This window comes from Caloenas nicobarica, unplaced genomic scaffold, assembly GCF_036013445.1.
Source record: "Caloenas nicobarica isolate bCalNic1 unplaced genomic scaffold, bCalNic1.hap1 Scaffold_371, whole genome shotgun sequence".
Lineage (NCBI taxonomy): Eukaryota > Metazoa > Chordata > Aves > Columbiformes > Columbidae > Caloenas > Caloenas nicobarica.
The window spans coordinates 42,220-70,191 of record NW_027017360.1 but is presented as its reverse complement, the minus strand read 5'-3'; the positions used below and the strand labels follow the sequence as shown (position 1 = coordinate 70,191).

Genomic DNA, 27,972 nt, shown 5'->3' with positions numbered 1-27,972 from the left:
AACTGTGTGTCCTTCAAGTGGGAAAGAGCCTGTCTGCTAAACCTGCTTTAATGCCCTTCTGTTCAAGTCAGGTATTTCTGCTGTGAGAAATAGAACCCAGTTGCATTAACTCTCACACATAGCAAGGATTAAATCAGTTTAATAGTTAGCATACAACTGCTTAAATGTTTTTTATAGTATTGTCTTCATACCATCACTGGGCTACTACACAGATATAGCGTTCAAGCATGAGGTGTGATACAGCATTTCAACAAAGCCCTGAGGAAGAGTTCAGTGCCAGGCACGATATCCATGTTTTCCTCCCCTTTATCTGAAAGAGCCCTTGTAACCTGGCATTTCTACTTCATAGGGCAACTGAGAATGGTCCAAAAACTTGTTTTAACTCAGTCTCTTAGTATTGTTGGTAGGCAATGGTCAGAAAAGCACAAAGGGATTGTGGTAAGACTACCTGTTCACTTGAGCTTTTGGGATTTGCTGGAGATGAGCTGCTCATCATTCCCAGGATTGTCTCCCCTGGCACTGCTCTCCTCCAGTTGAGCTCTGCAGACACTCAACCCAACTCGTTTCTCCCCAAGACCCTCCCAGGAGTCACCTCGGACAAACAGCACAGCCAGCAATTCCCAAATCAAGAGTATTACATTTTACAAGCGGAGTCACAAGCCCTACAAACTCAGTTGTTAGAAAGAAACCACAAACCAAAGAGAAATGAAGTGGGTCAGAAATTGAGATGCAGGAAAGGCTGCTTTGGGCAATTATATCATTAGTGGTCACTTCCAGACAAGAATAAAGTTCCATTCACCACTTAAGTCTTCTCACCAATCCTCTGCTCCGTAGCTGTAAAGCTCATAGAATCAGAGTAAAGTTGTTTTTAAAGTTGACAACATAAATGAGACTGATGGGTACTTGGTAAAGGGAAGTAGCTAAAATACTTAGCAGCAGTTCCTACGAGAACTTAAACCTTGTTATCTTCTGGGTTCAGTATGCACACTACCCCCAACCCATAAAAAAAGAAACGATAGTACTTTATTAAAATACTAAAATTTATTTTTTTTTCCACGTACATTTAGTCTCCCCACCATTTCCATTTGTCTGACCACCACCACCACCACCATGCCTTATCAAAACATTCCATACATACTTAAAGTGAAGCTGAGGGTGGAGTCCTGCCTTTAAAAACTAAACAGGCATTTTGGACAACACATTCTTGGCAAGGTAATCTGGATGACATTTATCAGACACGGTAGGGAAAGCTCTTTCAGCATTTGTAAAAAGGACAGCCAAATAATGGTTACTGAAATAAGACTGCAGATTTTAATGAACTGTTTAAATCGCTTTCTTTTCTTACAGAGTCTGTCTCCACTGCCAGAGAGCTTGAATGACCTGGAAGTGTACACAAAAAGTTAGAAATTGAAATCCATTTTTCTCATTATTTTCCATTTACTACCTCCACTTACACCACAAAATATTGACATTAAATTACAACAAAAAACCACATTCCTTTCAGAGAAAATCAAGTTGAAAGCAAGACATTTGGTCCTTCTGCTGGAGGACTGTTATTCATGGTAAGTCACAAAAGCAGGAATTCAGTGAAGGTAAGCGAGAGCATGGGTGTGGACCCGCTAGGCAAATATTGGCTGAACTTTGCCTACCCTGGCTCCTGTCAGACCAACTCCAGTAGCTGAGGCTCACTGCTTCTAAACTTTCTTTCAAGAACCTATCAATTTGTCTATCAGACAAGTTTATTCTGAACCACTGAGGGAAGCAGGAAAGCATAAGGAATTCCGTCACTGGAACGAAGTTTTAACTCACAGGAATTTTGACAGGGAAATCTAAGACACATTTTGGCCCAGCATATGTTGAGTAGTTCAGAAACTTGCTTCCTGATACCCTCTTACAAGAGTTCAGTTGACTTTGGGAGAAAACGTAGCAAGAAAGCCATAATCTCCATCACAGAACAGTTCCCCTCCCAGACACCCTCCCCAACAAAAGGCTGAACTGCAGACTGGTCTAGGTGGCCAAATTCAGCAGCAAGGAAAACCACAGCTCATTTCCTTAGCCAATATGGTGCCAAAAGGAAAATTCTGTGGGTTTAGTAAGCAAGAGATAATTTACCAACCATATAAAATCTGGAAAAATGTAATAAAATATTAGCTTTCCCATCTTGGCCAGCTAAGCCCTTAAAACCCTTCCCATTCATTTAATTTGAAGCATTGTTTGTGGTTTCTAACCCTTTGAAACAGTCCAAAGCTTGTAAAGATTAAGAAGTGGAAAAAGAATCCCTAAGTCAGGTTATATTATACAAGTTTTTGGACTTTATCAAGTTCCAATAAATTCAGTTACCTTCTGGTCCTCCGTCCTGAAGCAATTCTTAACATAGTTGGCAAATTTGGGTTCCAGCTTAGGAAGGGAAGAACCCTATTTTGAAAAAAGCAAGCTTTAATGTATGCAGGTCATTTAGTGATTCCAATAAATAACTTATGAAGCTTAAACCCTCTGCAATACATGTGGAATTTTACTGAACTCACCTTGCAACATCCCAAACCAACCTGCTTTTAAAACACTTTTAGAAGTTTGCTTCTCTACAGTACCCAGGTATTTCTCACAGGAGTGCTTACACACTAAAATGGCTCTACAAGCATCTTTGCTCATGCTCAAAAACATCCCAGTAAACATCCACCACTAAAATAACCTTGTTTGTAGTCATTCAAACGCTATTCAGACAAACTTGAACTCATTCCATATTTATGGATTCTTACGAGAGCATGAAACTCGAAACATTACTATCCTTCACAGGTAGGTCTCAGCGCTCTAACGCACAAAAAAAAAAAAACCACCCACCAACCATTCTCCCACCTGCTCTTTAAGACTCATCCTAATACACTAGGTTCTGTGAATCTAAGCAACTGTTCTAGAGACACGTCCTTGTGGCTCTGAAATTGTCTTTGTACCTACTCAAATGTACAAACCCAATTTAGTAATAATTCGCAGATCTAACTTTGTCACATCTCCTCCTATCCCCAAGCAAAATAACACAGCACACTATCTTAAGAGACATTGATGTACTTTCACATGCCCCATGAATACTATTTTTCCCATTTTTCAGGTACACCAGTTGAAATATACCTAGCCAATTATGATAGCACACTTAGCTGCTACTCAGCGCATTGCAGCAATTTTATGTTTAAAGGAAACTTAAAGCTACATTAGGAATATCTGAAACTGCAATACTGCAACCAAAAAGCTTGGATTTGGATAATGTCTTACCTCTGGATTCTGTCAAGTACTGATGCTTTTCTATTAGCTTGTTGACGTCTACTTCACTACATCATACAGCAGTTCCACTCTAATAAAGTGGGGTTTTTTTAAAGCTGCTAACTTGTTGGCTGTCAGCTAGAAATGCTATTGTATGCAGCAACGCACAAACCTTTTGCCTTACGCTAAGGTATGCTCTAGGACCACCTTGGAAAACATTAAATTAAGCTGCCTGCTATTGCTTCTACACATTTGTGCTTACACAGCATTTCCCAGTAAAAACTCTTCAGCAGCAGCAAGTATATTCTAAAGCTCCCTGCCAGTTATCTGGTCTGTGTGCTTCCCTCCATAGGGACATCCGTCTACTGCGAGCAGCTCAGCCACTTCTGCTTACACTGCAGAAACAACACTAATCCTGCCTCCTCTGAGACACAAAAAACCCCACCCAGCACCCACTAGATCCAAGAGGTTAGTTTGACCTGGCAGAACACCACCATCCGTCACTGTCAGGTTCACAATTTCAGGATATGCATTTCGATCCTGATCACAAGCTGTCATTGTTCACTCTGCATCCACTCTATACTCAAACACCTTTTGCCTTATTTTGCATTTCCTGGGACAAATCTTCCTCACAATATCAAGAATCTAAGCAGGAGATAATCCTAATTCTTTAGATGACTTGACTGCCCATGTAGGGGGAGGGAAGTTTTTTGTTTCAGACCAAACTAAAAAAACCAAACCCACACACAAAAAATTCCCACATAAACACACAGAATTCTTCAGAGCAAAGAATCTGCCTCAGTCACAAACGAGCATACGACCCATAAGCACAATCCTGAGCAGTGAAGTAAAACCAGAACTCATATAGTCCAGATGTCAGGTCCCCACTACCACCTATTCTGCAGAACAGGCGTGTACTCAACTGCACCTCTAGCGAGCACACAGTTTCCAAACTTGGCTAAGGGGGAATGAATTGCTTTTACCTGTTACACTTTTATTGAACCAGCTATAGCTAAAATGCTATTTTCTTTCTTGTATTTAAATAGCAGCTAAGAAGAATACTCAAACACAACCATGAAGTGCTAGTCAGGGCTGATGGTAACCAGAAGCTGAGTGACTGCTCTGTGACCTTCCTAAGATGAAACGTCCACTGAGGGGAGACTCAACCCTAGACCTCCAGTTCAGAAAGCAAATGCTTTCAGGTTTTCATTAATGGATACGACAAGCATCTATCTCCCCCTTCTGGAAGTTTCAAGGACTTACAAGCACCTGGATATCTAACCTGGAAACTGCTTCAAGACCAAGCTATTCCAAGCATGTGAAAAACTCTGCTTTACTCTAGTTGCCTAAAAAATGTGCACACTAGTTAAGACACCTTTACAACAAATATCACCCAAGGTCTGTTGCTTTGGTTTAAGTTTTTTGGGTTTTTTGTTTGGTTTTGGTTTTTAAGGTTTTTTTCCCCAAAATTTTAACCGAGATCATTCACTAATACCAAATTACTGATCACCACTACTGGAGGAATAATTAAAAAAACCAAACCACACCACACAAAGTGGTTTTGTTCAGCATGAGTACAAAGGCTTCTTTTTTGTCCCACATGAATTTTCAATTCTGAGCTTCAATATCACCATACTCTTGAGATAAGAGCAAAGCAATCAGTGACATGCGACCACTTCTTAAAAACATCCAGTTCCTCTGATCTGTGGAAGTCTAAAAATAAGGCTGACAAACTTAAGTTTCAAAAAACTCACCTTATCTATGGACGCTTGCATTTTTGCTTTAATCTCCTCTAACGACAGAGGGACTTTTGGTGTTTTTGGAGTTAGAGTCTTATCCTTCTTGGAATCTGGAGTCTGAAAGATTATTAGTTTCATAAGGAACTTGCACATATATACTACACAAAAACCCCACAGACTGGTACTTTAAACCATGGGATCACCAATATTCACAAGAGACAGAATGTCTGATTTCAAATCTTGGCTGTCGTAGTTATATATTCACCATTGAAGAGTTTCACAGGTGAACATGAAGCAATTAACGGTATCCCCTGAATGCTTCATATTAAGACTAAAAAAACCTAACTTAATGGTTAGTACACTTAGCATTAGGCAAGAAAACTAGCTTCCAGACTGGAATAAACATTTGTTTTACTCAGTTGTCATCACTCACTTTTGATTTAGATGCTGGTGTGGAGGGCTTAGAGTCTTTTCCATTTTGCTTTGCTTTCTGCATATTTTTTCCTGGAGCCTCACGGACAGGCTGCAAAGAAAGCACTTAACGTTATTTGCTGTGAAAAACTCCCAGTAATTTTAAGCTTGTTAACATAATACTCAAGACTTAGTGACAAATACCTACTACTTAACCTCAAACAAAAAAAAGCATTCTTATTGCCCCCCATGCAAAGTGATCACCATCCACTATTTAAGCCAAATACGTATGCTGCAGGAACACAAATTAAAAACTACTAGTACAGCACAATACAGAAACTTAAGATCAAGTTTTGTTATTCGGAGGCAGATATTGCATGAGACTAATTCTAGGTGGCACTGCAATTCCAAGATCTGACTTGGTGCTTGTCTTTCGTAACATAACCATTACCTCTTGTTTGGCACTTCATACAGAAACATCTGGGATGTGTGTGGGCAATGTCACATGTATATTTAAGAACTGGATTCTTATATTCCTACATAAATCAAGGGACCATTTCATTCAGCCACACTAGATTTAATTAGATGGCAGGAAATCTGCAGTTCAGATTGTTTTCAACAAGCCTTAAACTACTGTGCACTATCACCTACAGTAATTCATTAGGACAGAGCAGCATATAGTGAAGTAAAACGTTAAACGTTTGTTTCTAAACAGCAGATATGAACATATAAATCCAAGCCAAAGTACACAAGTTCAAAAAAATTACTACCTCCTACCTCTGCAGTTGCGAAGCTGTCCTAGTTTATTTTACCACCAGATGGCACTCAAGGGCTGATGTAAATTCACATCTGAGCACTTGGCTGACTAAGTGAACCTTTTCCAATGGGCTTACACATTTAGATCCCCTTTTTATTGAAAGTTAGGCTGCTAAGACCTTTTTCACAGCATGCAGGGCTAACTGAAATGGCAAAGCACAACCCACATTTTGAGCAGGGTTTTGTCTGCTTTAGTAGCAAACACAGAATCATACCAGTCTGGCAACTGCAGGTGTGCACACACGCCCTTAAAAACCAGCCATTCCGTATGGATTGGATATGCATTCACACCAGTGTTCTAGCGTCCAATTACAATTTCTTTACATAGGCTAAGCTAAATCCAAAGCATCCCATTCATGTATTCCAAATAGCTGTGCTTAAACTCATTAAGGGACTACCTGCCCAATTACTGTCATCCCTTACACTGATACCTAGTCCATAATAAAACAAAACATTGCTCTAAGAAGAAGGGACCTCAATTAGCTTCTGCATTACAATAAATGCAGAGTTCAAATGTAAACAGCTATCTCACTTATGCAAAGACAGTTTCCCCTCATCCCCTGTCCTGGTTTCAGCTGGTGTGGTGTTTAGCTGTCTGCCAGGTTCAACTACAATACCCCCCCTTCTGTTTTAGAGGTCTTTGTATGAATCCTTAAAGATGACTCCATCAGGACACTTAATTAACACCTATTAGTAAGTTAAGGGCTGTTAGCCCTTGCTCCTCCTGTCTGAATAAACTTAGCTGCAGGTATTAAGTCCATCTGATCACTCACTTCCTTTCAAGTTTATTTAAACAGGCTGTTTAAACCTTCATGGGCAAAGAGGGTCATAATGTGCGTGTGTGTAGATATATATGGCACTTACTTTCTTCATTGGTGTTTTTATTTCTTCCTCATCATCCTCTAAGTCGTCCTCATCACTAGAATTAGAAAGTTAGTCACTCACCACAACTCAGGATTCATACTCACAGCTTTAACCACTTTAGGAATTAATCTTCCCTCCCCAATAACATATTTTACTCATGAAGGGACCAAGTAACCTTCCCAAGTCTACCTTACACCTTAACATGTGGCAAGGTGTTAGGCCAAATACTCTACTTACTACTGTTAAAGCAGTTAAATGCATTCCCTCCTGCTTTAATACTGAAGGCATGTATCTTAGGACTTTGACTAATAATGACGACAGTCTAAATTTATTAAATGTTAATGAATTATATAAAACTAAGTTTCATCACCCAGCATAACACATCTGAACAACACTAACTTAGGTTACATTATGGTGATAAACTTGAGGTACTTCTACTCATTTTTGTAGCCAAGATAAAAAAGTAGTTCGCTCACTTAACATCCAGTTATGTCACAACTCATTGTGAAAATTAACTCTGTATTTCAAAATACATTATCAAAACGAGAGTACGTACTCATCATCCTCATCATCGTCATCTTCATCATCATCCTCATCATCTTCTGACAATTTTGGTTTTTTCTTTAAAAATATCAAGTATGTTAAATGTCAATAGCATTGTCTTAATGAACAGCAACCTTGATCCAAAATGATTTGTGGCATAATTACAAGACTATCTTCCATCAATTTAACTAAAAAAACAAGTTACAGCTGCCAAGCCAAAAAGCTGTTGACAAATTTACAGCATGCTCTGAGCACATGAACCCTTTCTTCTACACTACAGAGCTTCAATCAGCGTTTAAACTCTTGCAGAACACTGATGTTTATACCAGAATCTGCACATACCCAGTTACTACAGTGGACAAAACTTCCACATAAGCTAGCTTTCATATTGGCCCCTTCAGCAAAGCTCTGAAAACTATCTGTACTTAACTACACTTCTGTAGTTGAGTACTTGCCAAGACTCAAACACAATTCTTCCCCACAGATGTCAACAGACCACCTAGTATACAATCACAGCAAACCACCTAACTGCTTGCTCCTAGAGGCAGCATTATTATCAAACCACAAGAAAATTCTGCAGACAAGGTGACTAAAAGTATAGGTACCTGTGGTGTTTTGGCTCCCCCTCCACTTGCTGGTCTCTTCGTCGAAGCGTTCACAATTTTTGTATCATCTTCCTCATCGTCTGATTCTGGTTCTTCCTCTAACGCTGATAAAATGATGGCAATGTGTAAAACAACTCACCTCATTTAAGAACAGTTAAAACAAGATTGCCAGTAAGGAACAAACAGAAGAGTATCACCCACAACTAAATAGGCAAGGTCTGTCTTACTGAGATGCTGCATTGACAGGAAGAAGCTTCCTACTAGCAAACTAACCACTGAGATCAGGAACTTTTCCAGTGTGCAAATACTACTACACTGAAATCCAAAATGGGTGAATAACCATACACTGCCTGTAGCATTCCTCACAGAAAATAAGCTATAGAAAGCCAAGAGAATTAAGTTCTCTATTTCTAAGGAAACGCATTTAAGAGAACTTCTGAAGACCAGGTTTAAAGACAATTCTACTAAGGAGGTTAGTCCTGGCTTAAGTTTTTGGTGCAAACTCAAAACTCTTTCACAGGCAGTCTTCTCACACTCTCAATTGATAAGCAGAAAGCTCGCAGCTTTCTGCTGTGAGACACACTATGAACATAAAACCCATTTGTAAGGAGAGCGATTAGAACTCAAACTGCAAGGCTGACAAACCCTGCTTTATCCACACAAAACACAGGGCAAGAAAAGGTAGGCAAGCATTTCTCTGAACTCCTTTGTCCTACAGTTACCCCACACCTCTGAAGACAGGGAATTAGAGATTCAGAGGGTCAGTTTTAGAGAAAGTACTGCTTGAGATACCAGATACATCATTTAAGTTCTGTTGGTGCTGACAGGTACCAAGATCACAGATTAGCAACCAAGTAACACATACCTACAAGATGTTGACCGCTGATGTAAACAGGCCCTGAACCACATTTCAACCTCAAGGCCACCGGCGGTGTGATCTCAAAGCCACCTAATGAAACCTAAGGTAAAAAAAAAAATATCTGTCTTTATTCAATATTCAAATATTAAGGACAAAGAATGCTTGATAGACAATCCATTCTAATGAAACCATGAGCACGAACATCTGTAGGCTCCCTAATATAGTTACTCCAAGTTTCCAGCTGACAGAATATTCTGGAGAGTTTAAAGTCAAATCACTGTCAACAAGTCACAACAGTACACTCACTCTCTTTGCTTATCATAATTAAAGCACACTTTTCAAAACCAGACCTATATGCATTTGTTTCTACTCATCTTAGCAGCAATACCAATCCGAACATTATCCATCTCACCCACTCCCAGCATCGTGCAGTTCCACTTGTACAACATCAGTAACACTGATTCAAATTACATTCCAGATGGTGGGAATGACAAGTAGGGTGCCCATAAATTGAGAAATGGTAGCAGTTAGGTCCAGCATCTCTTAAGGACTTGGGACCTGCAGAAAAACTCAAATTTTTTTTTCCTCATTCGAGGCTCAAAGAAATCAAGACAGGCTACAGATGCAGCTGCCTGCAAACACATGCATTTGAATACATAGAGATGATATGCATAATTACTAAAACTTTTAAAAAATGTATAATCAGAGATCCAATTTACAGTAGATTTTACCAGGTTCCTGTACTTACCGTAGGCTGCACTGACATTTTCAGAGATGCCAGTACTACTTTAATAGGGTTGCCTTCATAGTCCAATGCTTCTGCTTCTACAACGTGTAATTCGTCTTTGGCTCCAGCCCCTAAAGTAACCTGTGAAGTAAAGAACAGTGGACACTCTGAGAATCTTCCCAAATATTCTGAAGTCTTTTAAACTAAACTACATTAACTGTTCCATATCTCTTAAGACTGAAGCTGGCCCAAAGGAAGTAGTACAAACACGTGCAGAGGAAGGGAAACAACTGCTATCACTGCTACTGAGTCACCGCCTTTATCCTTAACCTTCCTGCCATGTTTCATCTGCCAATTGCTTCACTTTTTACCACACTACATAGTTTTTGCTTATTTGACATTCAGTCTTAAGACACATGGCTCAGTTCAGTACTGTCATTTATGCATGTGCCTTCTGCATTAATTTACCAAGGACTGGAGCTACTGTTCCAGAGCATTTCAAAACAAGTGCCTGGATTCCTTATCCTGGGTGCAAGTCTGGCACTTTCTCAAGATTCAAAAATCATAGCTGCAGGGAGGCAAATGAGTGACAGACATGGGACAGGCCTGAAATTCCGGTTCTCTGAACCTCTGACATCCGAGTTGGGATTACACGCAAGAGGTGTGAAACCCAAGAATCCCTTGAAGTATTACAATTATTCCCAAGACCAGTGAACGAGGCTCTGTTTCCTTTCTCAATGCCCATGACAAGAAAGCTTTCACCCTCCCTGGAAGATGTGGGCGTAAACATTTCAGGCAGAGGCACATAAGCTCCCATTCTCCAAGAGCCTAGTTTTACACACGCTATAGCAATCCAGACGAGATGTATCAGGCTGAAGGCTGAGCAATACGATACAGGATTCACTACTCTTGGCAAGTTTTGTTACTGTAAGTTCAAAGAGGCAAATTGCTGCTCTGATCTCGCCTCTCAAATAGGCTTACAACAATAACCCATTTAGCTGGTGGAACTACCCACCAGGACAAGAATTTAAGAGCATGCCCTTCACCACCAGTTACTCCTGTCATTTGCACCAGTTCAAGCAATACTGCAGCACTTACCATTAATTTATTTACTGAGCATCTGGCAAGTATCCATTCATGTGCTTTTATTTCTGCACTGAAGGAACGCACACTGGCAATAAATAGGTAATAAAGCAGTGACCATCCCTCTTTATGTTCTCAGCTGTCATTAGTAAGACACCTACAGAAACCCTCATGCCACTTTGCACCTCTACATGCTTTGATCCTCCTCCCCTTTCACTTTTAGCCTTGTTTTCTCCCCACCTCTTTCTGTACCTCATACACGTCATCTCCACAACTATATCTTAAGTGATGTGTCAATCTTTATATATCTACTCTTATCAGGTGCACAGATCAGTAACCGAGTATTCGCTATCTTCACACTTTACCTTCCATCAACTCCTTCCTCCACTTGCCAAGTTATGTCCTGTTTGTAGTTACGTTTTAATATCTTGCAAGCCTCTTAGACATTTCTAGTTTGTCGGTTTTTATTTCAACATCCATTTCTCCTATATATCATTTTTTGTCTTTAAAATGACATGTTATTAAGACTTTTTTCCCACAACCCTAAAAACTAAGCATTGGTTATGCATCCCATCTGCTTCATCCCCTGAGAAGAGTGCACAGCACTAGAACAGATGCTACAGGTAATTTTCCAAAAAATAGGATTTTTAGACAAGACCATACAATTTGGGTATACTGATTAGTTATATCTGCATGACAAGCATTCAAATACGAGAACTATCCACATGAACTTGTCTTATGCACATTCTACTGTTATATTCTTCCCTCAAAGGACATCCTAATTAAGAACAAATTAGTCATTGTCAAGGCCAAGTCGTAATTTTCATAAAATGCAAGGACTTAAGACACATGATTCACTAACTGTGTAAGTGTTCTAAGTACCACTGTGAATAACTTCGGAGAGCATTATTACACAAGTCTCCTGTAGGAAGCAATTCTGCTGTAGGAATTAATCTACAATTATAACACTCATTTGTTTTCAGGTACCATTAAGGTATCTCTGTGTTTAAATTGTAATAAACCCTAAAGCAGAGAGATGCTACAGCTCTTTAATTCTTTGACCCTGAAGCTGAGGCATATTATCATTCTGCTAACGAAAAGTAACATGCACAGGCCAGAACAAAGGCCTTAAAATATTATGTCTTGCTTGTACGGCTGCAGAAAGATTTAAGGACACATGTAAGCACTCTCAATGAACAGATCCTTATTTCCAGGGATACCATGCTCAGTGAAGAGTCTGTTAGATGAATTAGCTGAATGAAAGCAAGCATTTCCCAGTTACATCCTTAGAGAAGGTAACACTGAGGACAATAAGTCAAAACATAAACATTCTTTGCCCCTTTAGATTTACTTATTAGCTGTTTATGGAAAAAGTTACTAGAATTATATTTGCAGAATATACAGAAAAGCTTTTCAAAATAGTTTCTAATAAATTCTGCTAAAATGTGCCCATGCATGGTTCTTATAAATCTATCCTCCCCCTGCGCTCCTGTAGCATCTGAACCATTGCATTAGAGATGTCACAGTGTATACTCCAGCCTTTAATTCCAATTAGTACACGTATATTACCCTACTGTGAATTTAATTTTAAACTTTTACAGCCTTGCATTGCTTGCTATAAACAATAAGACATCAATGAATATTTTAACTTTTTTTTATCCAATACAGCAAATATTTTGGGTGACATGATATGCTCCACTCCCAATAAGAACAGCTTATTATTTGACAGGTTTGCATAAAACCACCAGTAAAATAGACTTATTCAAGGACACAAATGCACGTTAAATAACTCACTTCTCAAAACATAACACAGCAATGATTAAAAATACAAACGATACTTGCCGTTCTCAAAGATAACTGATGCTCATTTTCTTCATCGTCTACTTTGAACTGATACTCCTTGTCTGCTTTAAGCTCACAGCCTGAGGGAAAAAAATCCACATTAAATTATAAGCATACTGTTTTGTTTACACGTGGTATTTGCTAACCACTCATTAGTTTAAAACTTGCTGCTTCAATGCCCTGCACTTGCACAGAAAACCAACGGCACTCCAGGCGCACAGCATAAGAAGCACGTGGGGTGGGGAAAAGCCCGGGCGAGCCCGCGGCCTACAGCCATCCCCGCGGCTCCCAGCCTGCTCCGTCCAAGCCCATCCGCCGGCAGACCGCTCGCGATCCGCGCTCTCCAAGACTATAACCTCTCCCGGGACGCCATGCGCCAGGAGCCGGGCCTCCCCCGGGGCCGGCGGGCGCGCCACGGCCCGCCGCCCTCCACGTGCTCCACCTCCCGCCGCGCCGCCATGTGCTCGGCGGCCGCCCGCTCGCGGCGCGCCCGCGTCCATAGGAACGGGCGGGGAAACGTGCAGCGCGGAGAACAAAAGCGCGCGGGGCCGGGCCGCGCCACCGCCACGTGCGAGCAGCGGCCGCGCCAACGGCCGCCGCGCACCCCACAAGGCCCACTCCGGCCCCCGCCCCGCTGAGGCGCCGCGCAAGGCCCGCACTAGGCCGCGGCCCACACGCCAGCCCCTCCGCCTCGGGCCACCTCCCGCTCGGCCCCAAGGCCTGAAGGAGCGGGGGAGAGGGACCAGCAGGCACGGGGAGCGGCGTGCCGTTACCGAAGAGGAAGGTCTGCGGGCGCAGGGGTCCCATGCTCTCCATATCCATGGCGCTGTCCTCCATCTTCTCGGCCGGCTCTGGCGGGACGCGCGGGTCGCGACGCGGCGCTGCGGGCGGACGCGCACTAAAGGAAGCCGCGCGCCCGCCCACTCCCAGATATAGCCCGCGCGCTCTCGCGAGACCCGCGCGCCGGCCACGCCCCCATCTCGTCCCGCCGCGCCACCTCTGCGCACGCGCCGCCCGCTCACGCCGGGAGGGCCGCGCGGCGCGCGGGGGCTGCGGCGCCTCAAGATGGAGGCGGGCGGGGAGTGGGGAGCGGCCGCGGGGACACCCGCGGGCGGCTGCTCTGCCCCGTGTGGGGCCGGCGTGGCCTCGCCGCTATCACCCGAAGGGACCGGCCGGGCGGCGGCGTGAAATGGCTGCGGGTGCCGGGCGGGATGAGCCCCTCAGGTGCTTCCCCGGGCCTGGGGGAGGGCCTGTGTTAGTGAAACACTCTCCATGTTTTACTGCGTGCAGCACAGAACCGATTTGATTGGAAAAGAGCTTTAATATCGTCGAGTCCCGCTGTTACCCTGGATATCATCTGGAATATTGTGTCCAGTTCTGGGCCCCTCAGTTCCAGCAGGACAGGGAACTGCTGGAGAGAGTCCAGCGCAGCCACGAAGATGCTGAAGGGAGTGGAGCATCTCCCGTGTGAGGAAAGGCTGAGGAGCTGGGGCTCTGAGCTGGAGAAGAGGAGACTGAGGGGTGACCTCATTAATGTTTATAAATATGTAGAAGCTGAGTGTCACGAGGATGGAGCCAGGCTCTTCTCGGTGACAACCAACAGTAAGACAAGGGGTAATGGGTTCAAGCTGGAACACAAGAGGTTCCACTTAAATTTGAGAAGAAACTTCTTCTCAGTGAGGGTGATGGAACACTGGAACAGGCTGCCCAGGGGGGTTGTGGAGTCTCCTTCTCTGGAGACATTGAAAACCCGCCTGGATGCCTTCCTGTGTAACCTCACCTGGGTGTTCCTGCCCTGGCAGGGGGATTGGACTAGATGATCTTTCGAGGTCCCTTCCAATCCCTAACATTCTGTGATTCTGTTACCCTGACCTGTGGCCCTGAGAACCTCATTCCGCAGCGGCACCAACACCCGCCTTCAGACACCATAAATACAGTCCATGGGCCCCCAGCCCCATGTCAGCTTTGATTAAAAAACTTAAAAAGCAGCCCCTTTCCTGTTTATTAATCGAGTTGCTGGTCCTTGTGCTGCTGGGCTTTCAGGACCAAGGAGCAGCAATCGTTTGGGAACCTCGTTTCAGCTGATGTGTGATGGGAGTGAAATACCCCATACGAGTTGGCATGTGGGGACGTCTGTGTGTCACAACACAGAAATCAGTTGTGGGTTTTTTTTTTGTAGTAAGAGCCACGAGCCCTTCAAAGACTTGCTTATGCATTACCAGCATCACTGGCCCTGGGCACGTCTTCGAGTTACCGTTCCAGGCCGTCCTCGTGTCCAGGCGCTGCTCTGTGAAAGTCAGATGTGTTGGGTGCTGTAAACTACCTAATCTCAGAATTTCTTTACCTGAACACCTGCTCCTCAAAAATAGAAGCATATAGCCTCTTCGTGCTCACATCTCTCTGTTAGTTTGACATGTGTAGTTTGTATTCATAGCACCTACATTCCTATGCATAAAGTAAGACAAATTCTGTTGCTGAAAATGAGACAAACGGAAACAAAAGAACTGACGCAGTGGTAAAATGAATCTTACCTGTCAAAATGTGGCATCTCCCTCCTTTCTCGCCCTCCCAAAAGTTCATCCCTTTGAAAAACAGTAAATACAGTTCTACAGTATGTATGCATTCTCCTTATTTTCAAATGTAAAGCCTATTATTTGCAAGACACAGTTTTCCAAATCCGAGGTTACTTGAACCGTCAGTTCATTGGGATACGTCCCCCTACGATCCTGTTAAAGCAGATTGTCTGCTGGTGCAGTATCTAATACTAATTACAGCTGATTTGGAAATGCTAATACAGGGTTGTTGTTGTTGTTGTTGTTTTTTCTTCTATTTCTCATCCATCTTCTTACCAGCTCTTCTCTTTGCTTAAATACAAGGTGACACGTAGCATTTGTTAGTTTTTCTGGTTTTGCTTAAATATTCTTGTCAATCTTTTAATTTTTATTTCCTTTCCATCCTGTAGTAGAGACATTGCTAATTTGCAACCTGTGTATCACTGGTACATGTAGGAATAACCCCCTGATGGATGTTGAGTCAAGGAAGAGGAGAGCAGGGTGATTACTTAAGCATCATGAACGACCCTCCCCATTTACTCCATTTAAAATCTCCCTAGGAAACCAGAGAAGGAAGAGCGTTTATTTCATTTTCTAACCTTTGCTTTGGTTCATTTTGTATTATTTTAAGAAGCAATTACTTCTAAGAGTGGCCCTTGATGTAGGAAGAGTGGCATTTGGCAACACAGGACAGAGGAGATAAGGGATTTGTGAAGCAGCAGAGGCAGCAAAACACAGATCGTGGTCGCTGGTGTTACTGACAGGGGAGGGACACGGTTAACTCGTCAGACATCTCAGCCAAGAGGAGCTGTACGGATACAGATAAAACATTTGTTTGATTTGGCTTGAAAACGGGAACTAGTATCAACATTTAAAATGGAGTTTTGGCATCACCCGAATGACAAACAGAAGGTGAATGCTCCATGGTAATAGTGAGAGAGGCTGCAGCTGTTAGCATGTGCATTACCTGGGATAACGCAAATAGGAGGACATGGCTAATGGTGAAAACAACCCCAAAACCACCTCCACGCAGCAAAAACCTCCTCAAAAAGCAGACTGAGGTTACAGAATTCCACCCGGTGCTGTCGAAGGGGAGTGGTGCAGCCACAACATGTTCTTATTCATACGGGGTTGCTTTTAATTCGATTACAGTCTTCCATTACTGGGAAAATAAATGTGGGAGGAAACAAAGGACAGACACAGAGAAGCAAAACAGGGGTAGGAAGTAGGAAATATATGCTTACTGCACCTCGTTTGGCTCCACAGGGCTTTAGAAGGGCTGCCGTGTATCATGACATCTATTATTTCTGTCATGTACTAGGATGAGAAGTCCATTACAGTATCGATCATTTTACTCTGCTCAACTCTATGCTGTGTAGTATGCAGCATAGCTGAAGAAGCTTACAAGTGATTTAGAAATAGCTGTACAGGGAGAACTGAGGAAGAAAACCGGAGTCAACATGGTTTCCCTTAGTGGAATACTTTTTTCAGTAAGCTTTTACAAAACTTAGGAAATTGCATTTTAAACATGTTTAAAGCCACAGCACAGTTGCAGTCAAGCAATCAGAAGCTACAGACACTATAAAGGTTTCCTATGCAATCTTAATTTACACACTGACATGATCTTCAGTTGGCACATAACCTCTTCACCGGGCTCTTCCTCCTCTCACCAGTCAATAATTTCTGCCTCAAAGAACTCAAGGCTGAAATCTTGAAAGGCATCAAAACACTTACCTTTCCTTGACATCAAAAAGACCACTTGTAAACCTGAAAATCCAAGTCCTTCCATTTAACTCAAAATAACCTCAGATTGCAATCACCAGATGGAGCAGCACAAGGCGGGTGCTGGCTATGATCATTAACACACCATTAGCAATGCCTGGCAGCAGGAGCAGGATGTTGCAGCGAGGACAGGGCTGTCCTGCAGCCCTTGGATCATCTCAGGCTCTCAAGCCAGCCTAAAGTGCCCTAAAGCCAGAGGTGCTGCTTTGAGCAGACTTGTTCTCCAGGTTATCATCTCCTTCTGCTTCCAGGTGGGTTTGCAGCCAGCTCAGGCCAGGGAAATGTGATGGAAAACCATCCTCACCTGCTTGTCTTCTTTCTTACCTGCAGCTTTTTACTGCTGATCCTATCGTGGGTGGACACTAGAATTTTTCTTCATCCTCCTTCGCTAATATACCGTCTGTTCCATCCCCAGCTTTGCCTGGAACACATTATTTATGCAGGGCACCATCAAGGTCTGCATCAGAAGGTCCTTCAGCACTGGAGAAAGCTTTGTGCTGGAAGAGGAGCCAGCCTGATGACCTAGCTGACAGAATGTGCTGATGCTACTCTGTCTCTTCTCTATCCTTGCATATAGCTTTCCAGGGATGCTGCTCATGTTAGGGCCCAATTTCAGACATTCATCCCCAAAAGGAAGGAATGACAGGCAAGCCAGGGTGTCCACAAGGAAGGCACTCGGGTATCAGGGTTATGGTAAGAAACAAGGTTACATAGGTAGATTACACCAAATGTTAGCATCACTGCAGTAGAATTTAAGATAGCCTGAAATTTATCTTCTTTTTTTTTTTTTTTTTTAAAATCTTAAATGCTCTAAAAGCCATACCAATAGACACGGGATCTAAACATTTGGTGTGAAAAATCAAGCCTTGAGTATGGAATAATTAGTTCTAATTTAGAAATAATATAACATATACCTGAATGTAGGTCCCTTAACAAAAAGACATCAAAATTGCACACTTGGCAGGTTTTTTTGCATGCAACTGAAGTTCAGATATGGCTCTGCTCATGCCCAAATAGATGGTACTAAACTGGATTTCAGCCAAGTGTCTGCAATAATAAACAGTAAAAGCTGGATTTTTGTGGTGACTTGGACCATATCAACAGGTCACAAACCAGGATCTGTAGTGGGGTCAGGGCTCTGAGTGTCACAGGACCCAGATGTCCCAGTGCCTGGGCTCGCAGGGCCACACTGTGGGGAGGAAGGGACGAGAGAAGACAGGATGTACATAGGATGCTTCTCCCATTTAGTTTACGACCTGAAGCAGGGCTGAGTTGTCTCTGCTCACCTGCCCTCATGCTGGACACGAGCTAGAGCCATACCTTTAAAGAAGGAAAAACTGTGGACCAGATACTAATACAACTCCAGGGGAAATATTATCCCAAACATTTTCACTAGCCCTTGCCAATAGTCAGGACAGTCCTTACCAAATGAGGGTCTCTGGGCCTTAAACAGGATATAATCAGCAGATAAACTGAATTCTAGCAGCTTCTGTATATTGTGCACATACACTGCTCTGCAGCAACATTTTGGATCAAGGTACTCCCGGGTGCTCCTTCTTCCCCAGGAACCATGACTCCAGGGCATGGCTTATGTATAGATTGCTTCTCCACCTGCATATTTTCCTGGACTTTTTTTCCTGGAAAAAAATGGCTCTAAAAGTCAACATACTTTGGAACTTTCTGTGCCTTGCTGGTCTCGAAGAAGAGACCTCCTCCCAGTGAAAGAGGCAGGAAAAGTTCAGAGTCGATGAGGAAATTTTGGTTGAAGAGACCCTCAAGAGCATCGAGTCCAATCATAACTCTGGCACTAAACCATGTCCCTGAGAGCCTCATTTATATGTCTTTAAAACCCATCCAGGGATGGTGACTCCACCACTGCCCTGGGCAGCCTGTCCCAATGCCCCACAGCCCTTTGGGGAAGAAATTGTTCCCCAGATCCAACCTCAGCCTCCCCTGGCGCAACTTGAGGCCATTTCCTCTGGTCCTAGCGCTTGTTCCTGGGGAGCAGAGCCCGACCCCCCCTGGCTCCAAGCTCCTTTCAGGCAGTTCAGAGATCAGAAGGTCTCCCCTCAGCTCCTGTTCTCCAGGCTGAACCCCCAGGTCCCTCAGCTGCTCCTCATAAGACATCAGCTACTCTGCTCCAATGATACCAGATGCCCTTGCCCCATGAGCCTGTCTACAATGCCTCCCCCTGCAATATCATTTGCTGCTGTGCACTACTGCACCTCCTGCCAGCCCACAGTACTTCTCTGCTTGTTAAACCAAATGAATTTGACCCCAAAATGATGCTCTGCATCACTGCTGACGTGTGTGAGCTCTGCTCAACACCTACAGGCAACCGAGCCTGTGGAAATGGGAGGGAATATGTGGTACTCCACATCAAAGCAGCCTGTTCTGGTGGCCACTCTTCACACCTACTTCTACAGTACAGGCTTTCAAATATTCTTCCAAATATTGTCCCCTGTGTCCCATGGTTCCTGCAGGCTCGGGGAAGGGCAGAGCTGAGGCCACAGGGTTGGGCATAGCACGTGCTTGTCCAATTCTTGATTTTCCTGTGTTTATTGTACTCCTTTGTCACTATACCTTCACTATCAGAGGCTGAAGTGCAGATCTGATGTTCAGGAAATGTGTAAGATGCCATCAGTCGACCATAATTTTGGGCAGATACTCCAGACACAAGTTGGGAGAGAGATTTCCTCTTCTGAGAGCTGTCTGTTCTCGTTTCAAGATCAACAGCACCATCTAGTGACCCCAAATCAGATTCCTACAGCCCTGTTTGCCTTATCTCCCACATTCCATAGGCCCCTCCAGGCCTCCCAGGTGAGGTTTATCTGTCTGTGCCTATTTACACCTTCCCTGCCAGAGGGTTGCTCACTAGAAGGTCTTGCATGGTGGAGGCTGAGGGTACTCAGCTCTGAGCTGGGATGACCCAAATTAACTCACAGGCTGAGAAACATCACTGAGCTGTGTGCCAGACCCTGTTTAGCTCAGGGGGAATCTTTTCTGCCTTCCTGGGCACCTCTCACGGCTTCCGCATTCAAAAGAAACATACTCAGGGAAAGAAAATCATCCTCTCTTATCCTTCCCTCTGTTCTCTGCTGTATTTGACCTTGCTCACATGTTGTGTAAGGACCTTACGCGCACCAGGCAAAGGTCATGTTTTGTCCCCAAGGTCCCACTGGCTGATAATACAGATGTCAAGAGAGTCAAAAGCATGGCCAGAATTATTTCTGGTCTCTCAACTTACAGCAACAGGCAGAGAGGCACCTCCAAAACTCCAGTGTTCTGTTCCTCTCCCGATCACCCTTCCCTGCAGAAAACCCACAGAAAAGATCTGCAGAACCCCCACACAAACCTAGAGAGGCCGATGTTTACTTACCATCCCAGTTCCTGCACTGCTGCATTTCTCTCTATTCCTTGACTCCTCCTTGAGGCACCTCACAGGCTGAGGATGCTGCAGGGTGAGAAATTAAAGGACCACAGGTTTTCAGCTGCTCGTGGTAAGGAATTTCGAAGGATTCGTCAAGCCCTGTCAGGCTCTGTCGTTCCCCATTGGGCTCCGTTGGGGCTTGTCAGGCTCTGTCGAACTCTGGCTCTGTAGGGCCCTGTCAAGCTCTGTTGGGCTCCGCTGGGCTGTTTTGGGCTCTGTTGGGCTTTGTCAAGCTCTGTCGGGTGTCGTGGTGGAGACGGACAAATGACATAGACCAAGTTCTTCCAGGATGCAAGTAGTAGATGCCATTTATTGCCACAAGTGCATTTTATACAGTTTTACCAATTCATGTGTCTCTTCACTATCAGTTACAAGTTAGAGCAGTAACATCTCATTGGCTAATTTTCCTGTCATCAATGTTACTCTTCTACTCCCTTCTCACGGGTACATCCCTTCTCTCTCACGGGTACACCTTAATATCTCCGGATACTCCTTTACTTCCATCTTATGGGTAGGCCTTAATATCTTCAAGGCTGATCCCTGTTCCCATGCCCTCCGTCAGGGAATCCACGGACCCACCGTAGTCCCCCCCAATTCCCCCTTTTTGTTTTTGTGCTAAAAAAAATTGCCTTCATTGTCCACTGCAGGGCCCTTTGCAGCAGAGAAATCATGCGTGGCAACATTAGTAACACAACCACAGCAATCAACAAAACAATCAGTCCCATTTTCACTACTGAGAACAACCACCCTGAAAGCCCCCAACCACTAAACAATTTGTTTAACCAATCCCATCCATCACCAACTTGCAACTTTTGTACTCCCTCTTTCAGTAATTGTATACTTTCATGAATTGAGTCAGAATGATCTGACAAGTTCATACAGCACATACCATCAAAATCTTCAGGACCCATGTCCTTGAGCTAACAACAAAAAGTCTATTGCGGCTCTATTCTGCAGTGCAGCATGTCTTACAGAATCTATATCTAACAAAAGCCCACTTAAAGCCTTAGAAGTTCTATTAGTTTGCTTAGCTAGCCAGCATCCTAATTTTTCTAGAGTATTTAAAGCTTTAGCTGTGCCAACACCAGGTACAAAAGATCCTAAAACTCTTGATCCTGCTCCCCAAAAATCTACACTATCATCACATTTTGACTCATATATATGCAAAAAGCGTTTTTCCCGTCTTACTCTTCTGTGATCTATTGTTATAGATACATTGGGCGTTAAGAGAGTTAATCGCCCCAAACTACACAGTCCTCCAACAGCATCAGAAGGAATTGCTGGCCAGGCTCTATCTCCGCAGATCAAGAATACACCATACAGGAGTTTTCAGGGTCGCTGTCCCACATTATCAACGGCACCCCTTAGATTCTTCTGCGAAGCGTTACACGATCGAGTTTCATTTCTATAGTCGCCAAGGGTAGCATGAACATTTTGCATTTTTATCCATTCATGCTCTTGTATATTGTTCTGACACTGTTCACAAAGCAGCTGGATACAAGCATCCCTGGGCATAGATCCCAGCAATTCCACTTCCTGTGGTTCAATATCTGCTTCCAGGAGACAAATAATCCAAAGTGCCATGTTGGTATTATTACAGTTTGTTGCAATGCCTTTGCACCAACAACTATTTTGAAACAATCGTGTGATGCTGCTGTAGCCATCAAGGGGGATGCCAACCAAGCATGTGTGGAACGGGTTTTCTGGAGATGCCATAGCTGGGCATATGGAGTCCTGGCTAGTCATGTTGGCTAAAGTAATCCACATGTTAGTCTTTGTGCAGGCATCCAAAACGCAGCATCTGCAGCAATCATCATCAGGAAGATAACACAGGTTTCACATTTCGCGCCGGCAACCATTGCAGCCTTTGATCTGTAAAGACACAAGTATAGCCTCTCCCCCAGGTTATCAATTGATGTGGCCCTTCCCATTAACCATTAACTAGTGATTTGACCATAACTAATGTAGGTTCTTTCTGATTTAGCATGTTTTTGGGTCATACTTGCAAAATGTTTCATCACAGGGGGAATTTGGCCTGCATCACTTAGATATAAGTGATTCATTACATACAATGCTTTTGACAATCGGTTTTGTGGTGTTTCCCCTACTTCTCCCCCTTTTTGTTTTTTAAAAAAAATTTCAGAATCAGATGCGTGTGTTGGACCTTGACTACGTACTCAGAATCACAAATCAAATTTAGAGGTTCCTCCTTAAAAAGCTCTAAGTAATGTAAAGCTGCGCCAAGTTCTACTAATTGGGTTGAACCTTCAATAACTTTTTACAGAATTATGCCAATTGTTATGCCAAACCACTACAGCTTTATGAGACTTCCCTGAACCATCAACAAAAACTGTGCAAGCATATGGGATCAGACCAAACACAAGTATAGTCTGTGACCTGATGTGAAAGACTTGCAGGTTCTGCAGCAATTTACATTTAGGCATGCCAAAAGCTGTACTGTTAAGAAAATCATCTAGTGCAATTTACAAGGACATAGAATGCAAATAAAAAAAATCAAAATTAGATTTCACAAATGGTACATATATGACAAAAGGATCATGGCCTATTACGACTTAAATTCATTGCCTGCATTTTTTGATCAAAGTACCAATCAGTATATCAGTCTGTTAGCATTCTCGTCATACTGTCCCACAATAGCCACAGGTTGTTTCTATGTTGTAGCTTTAAATAGACAAATCTGCAAATCCAATTGAATGCAGTCAGCCTATAAGATTGTCATAAATTTATTCATCAAAGTCTCTAACTCCATTTTGGCTGTCATATTTATTGGATACTGTTTTTCCTTACCAGATTGAAGTCCTGTTTCAGTTCTATCAATGTAGTGTCAGCTTTACCAATACTTCAGCTGCCAATACTCATGGAAATACAGCATTTGAAATTTCCTTGGAGATTTCTCACTTGCAGCAAGCAGATCTGTACCATTCAAGCAGCTTCTTGTAGGACATGCAACTGAACAGAATTCTCAGAAAACGTTATTTGAGCTTACAATTTACTTAACAAATCTTGACCTAAGAGAGGTACAGGGCTTTCTGGCAAATACGAGAATTCAGTTATTAAAACTTTGTTCCAAATTTGGCATTCCATTCGTTTCAAAAAATGGCCTTTCTTTCTTTCCCGTAATCTCAAAACCTAGCACGGTGAATTCACTAAGAAGTCTCTTACAACTAGTTACCACAGAATAAGTCCATTAAAAAAAACTTTTTGGTTTAATTTCCCAGCTTCATTAGAACTATGGATCCACTGGTGATGCATTTAAATTTCACCCTCAGACTCCTTCATGCAGTGTTACAGTTCTCTAGCAGTAACATTGCTGGGGGGGAGAGTGGAATAAAACCTCCCTCTCACCCCCATCTGAGATGGTAAGATCTCTAGCCCAGCATGAAAACAAATTAGTCCAAACTCCACATCAAACCAGCTTGGTTCCACTCCACACCCAAATTAGTACCAATCTGACCCAGAGAAGCACCCAACACTCTGACCCCCCAAAGCTGACCAGCGTGAAAAGACTGACTTCAGCAAGGAGGTAAAATGATGAGCTCTTTCCCCAGATGGGCCAGAACCTAAGAAACAAGACGGAAGCAAAAAGAAACAGCGCTGACAACCCCTGATTCAGAGCCGAGAAGCAACGCAGTGCCACAACAAGGGTGGATGACAACACTCCAGGAAAAAAAAAAAAAAAAAAAGACGGGGGGAATAAAACGCCCCTTTCTCCGCTTAGCAGCGGGCAACCAGGTTTTTCCTTTTTTTTTTTTTCCCTTTCTCTTCTTGCTGCAGTTCAGATATAACCAAGGCCACGCAGGTGGTGTAATCGCTGGTGCTAAGGAGGAGTTGCCGGACTGCTGGGTTACAATGAGCTGAATTTATCTTGCAGCTTGACACAGGCCTGAAATTTATGTTCAAGCTGTACAGCACAGGCCTGGGATATTTTGCTTTTTTGTTTTCCCATTTCATTCCAAACATAATACACTTTAAATGCAATTCCAATTAGTTAATCAATAGCTACATTCCTTAGCTCCATTTACCTTTTACAATTTACAGATGTCAAAAACCAGCATATTAAACATCAATCCATTATTCTGTTTTCCTAGATCCAAATCAGTTCATATTCTAGCAACTTTTAAATACAACCTCATACAATAACAAGTTCACATCATAGCATTTAGGTTGGGTTTGGTTTGTTTGTTTGTTCGTTTGTTTGTTTTTTACAATGCCAGAGTTTAACAATTTAAATTCATTTCTGGTCTCAAAATTATTAGATAACAATAAGAGCAAATTAACTTACAGTACTGTACTTCATCCCATTTTTTCCAAAGTTCTGCAGAACAACATCAATTTCAATACAGCACTAAAACCCAGAATTCCACATTCAAGCCACATTCAAGCCACATTCAAGTACAATATCATTTCAAGTTTTCTTTTATCAGAATATTTCCCCAAAAGTTACTCTAATGTGTAAGGATGCATCCTAAGGGGGAGCGAAGTGATATTTTAGTAGTGGAACCGGTTCCCATTTTGTAATTATCTCCCTAAACAAAATTATTTTGGTACCAAATATATATATATGCAAACTAAAATACTGAGCTCGGATATGAAAACCGAATATCAAGTTCAAATATGCAGATGGATCACAATTACACTTATTCAAGACAATATCTCAATTTTTGCATTGCACCTTTGAACTGCTTACTGCTAAGCCAGGTAGAGGTGCCGCTGGGTCTCCCTGACAAAACAGGTCAGTGCGCGCTGGAGCCCATTCGGCACCTGCCTGCCTGCTGCTCTAGCAAGCTGGACTGGGCAAGGCTTTTATTAGTGTCTCATCTGGCATGCTACAACTGTTATCCCAAACCCAGGATTCTTTACCTGGTGTGCATACAAAAGAGCCAAATTTAGTACACCAAGATGAGACACAGCCTATCTCAGAGTTGTGCAAGTCTGGATGTTGGAATAAAGCTAGCATGCTAGAAAGAAAAGTAACAGCTATTACACACAAAATTTTATCATCACATTCATGCAGTAAAGAACTAAATTACTCGTGATCTTCTGTATTATCACAAAATACACATTTTGAGTCCATGGATTCTCATTATTTAACAGTCTGCGAACTCACCATACCACACAACAGACAAAGACCTACTAAAACTGCAACATGCTTAAACAAATACCCACAAAGAAAACAGGCTAACAAGGAAGACATCTATGATTGCTGTGTTATACTTAAAAATACTAAAAGTTTCTATTCTCTGGCCAGTTTTCCCAATCATTTAACTTATAGAGCAGCCACCACTGATTTCAATATTTCACAAGATCCTCTTTCGTCATACCAAGTGCTTTCCTATGTTCTAAAACACCTCCCAATACCAATTTCTTAGGAACACGACTGAAAACAGTCATTTCCAACCCCATCTCGTAAGTAAAAAAACATGAGAAGAGGGAGGGAGGGCAGGAAGCACAGGGCTGCTTGCAGCACGAGTGGGAAAAGTGGTGAGAAGGTTTTACGGCGCAATTACACAATCAATACCACAAAAAAACCAACTGTAACAACAACCACTAAAACAATTAACTCACATCCTGACAAGCTGCTTGATTTTCAGAGAGGCAATACACAGAAGCACATAGTATGTACTGTAAAACTCACAGATAACACATTGACAGTAAACATTAGCATTCTCTACTGCTAATTTCAACATGAGTGCTTCCTTAGCTTCTAAGTTTTCAACCTGCTTATTGATGGCCTCTTGAAGACGGTCAATAAACTGCATGTAATTCTCATTGGGACCCTGATTAATAGTCGTAAATGATTTGGCTGCTTTGTGGGTTTCAAGGCACCTTTATCATAGCTTCATATGCAAGGTCTGCTGACTGCTTCAGGATTTCAGAAACTAATCACCCCTGTAATTGTGGTGTGCCAATTAGTGTCTCTTCCAAGAGTTGAGGGATACCCAGCCCTTTCAACGAATCCCCATTGTTCTGTCCTAAATGACCTATAGCTGTTACATTGCATAGGTCTAATTTTGCTTGAGTCTTTCATGGTTTTTATCTGATCTCGGGGCAACATGTACACATACTCCTTTTCTTTTCCTATTAACTTTTCAAGAAAATGCTGCAGACCCTCATCCTCATCCAAGTGATCAGATAACATGGGCTTAAATGGTGCTGGAGAATCATTAGTAACAGGGGGTTCAGAACAGTGCATATTTTCATTTTTGTTTTGTTTTTTGGGGTTTTGTTTGTTTGTTTGGGTTTTTTGTTATTTCTTCTTCCAAATCTAGCCCAGGAAAGCCAGCCCCCTCTGCTGTCTCTGCCTGTTCCCGTTGCTCTTTTAATCCTCTCAAAGTCTCTAGCAACAAGTGCCATGTCGTTAACAGTTCAGTTGTTTCTTTGGATCTTTGGATAGTGCTTTGCTCTATAGTAACGTCCTTCATAAAGTCAATTCCAGAAGGCTAATACCCTGCTTCTTCAGAAGCAATTTCCATGTAGATAATATAATACCTTCTTCTTTAAATAAGTTCCCTCCCATGTTCCCGGTAGCTCACCTACTCTTGGCGCGGTGTCTTTTCAAGGATCCGGATCTTTGGCAGCTCCCTGCTGCTGCTCTATCAGCTGTACTGGGCTCCGTCTCCCCAGCTCCTCATCGGCTGTCACAGCTTCACCGCTGTCTCTTCTTCATGTGGGATCCTTCTTCATGCAGGATCACGTCGAGGTCACCATATGTCGCAGTTGAGATGGACAAACAACATAGACCAAGTTCTTCCAGGATGCAAGTAGTAGATGCCATTTATTGCCACAAGTGCATTTTTATACAGTTTTACCAATTCATGTGTCTCTTCACTATTGGTTACAAGTTACAGCAGTAACATCTCATTGGCTAATTTTGCTGTCATCAATGTTACTCTTCTACTACCTTCTCTCTCACAGGTACATCCCTTCTCTCTCACGGCTACACCTTAATATCTCTGGATACTCCTTTATTCCCATCTTATGGGTAGGCTTAATATCTTCAAGGCTGATCCCTGTTCCCATGCCCTCCGTCAGGGAATCCATGGACCCACCGTAGTCCCCCACAGTCAGGCCCTGTAAGTCTCTTTCAGGCCCTATCGGGCTTTGTTGGGCTCTATCGAGCTCTGTTAGGCTTTGTTGAGCCCTGTCGGTCCCTGTCAGGCTCTGTTGGGCTTTGTCAAGCCCTGTCAAGCTCTGTCGAGCTGTGTTGGGCTCTGTCAGACTTCATCAGGCTCTGTCGGTCACTGTCAAGCCCTGCCAGTCTCTGTCAGGTTTTGTGGGGCTTTGTCTGTCCCTGTCAGGCTCTGTCGAACTTTGTCCAGCTTTGATGGGCTCTGTCAGGCCCTGTTAGTCTCTGTCGGCCCCTATCGGGCTTTGTTGGGCTCTATCGGGCTTTGTCTTGCCTTTTTGGGCTTTATCAAGCCCTGTCAGAATTTGTTGGTCCCTGTC

The 27,972-nt window shown here is 43.0% G+C and overlaps 1 protein-coding gene across 1 annotated transcript; it reads right to left on the bottom strand.

Moving 5' to 3' along the window:
* Window positions 1-1,022: 1,022 nt before the first annotated feature.
* NPM1 (nucleophosmin 1) lies at window positions 1,023-13,650 on the bottom strand. The gene is made up of 11 exons (XM_065658014.1): window positions 13,515-13,650; window positions 12,742-12,821; window positions 9,838-9,957; window positions 9,096-9,189; window positions 8,231-8,334; window positions 7,639-7,703; window positions 7,083-7,137; window positions 5,425-5,514; window positions 5,007-5,108; window positions 2,341-2,415; window positions 1,023-1,380 (listed from the first exon to the last, which is right to left on the bottom strand). Exons 1-11 carry the CDS (start codon window positions 13,576-13,578, stop codon window positions 1,342-1,344), a joined length of 888 nt encoding a protein of 295 aa, XP_065514086.1. The 5' UTR covers window positions 13,579-13,650; the 3' UTR covers window positions 1,023-1,341.
* Between the last annotated feature and the right edge of the window lie 14,322 nt (window positions 13,651-27,972).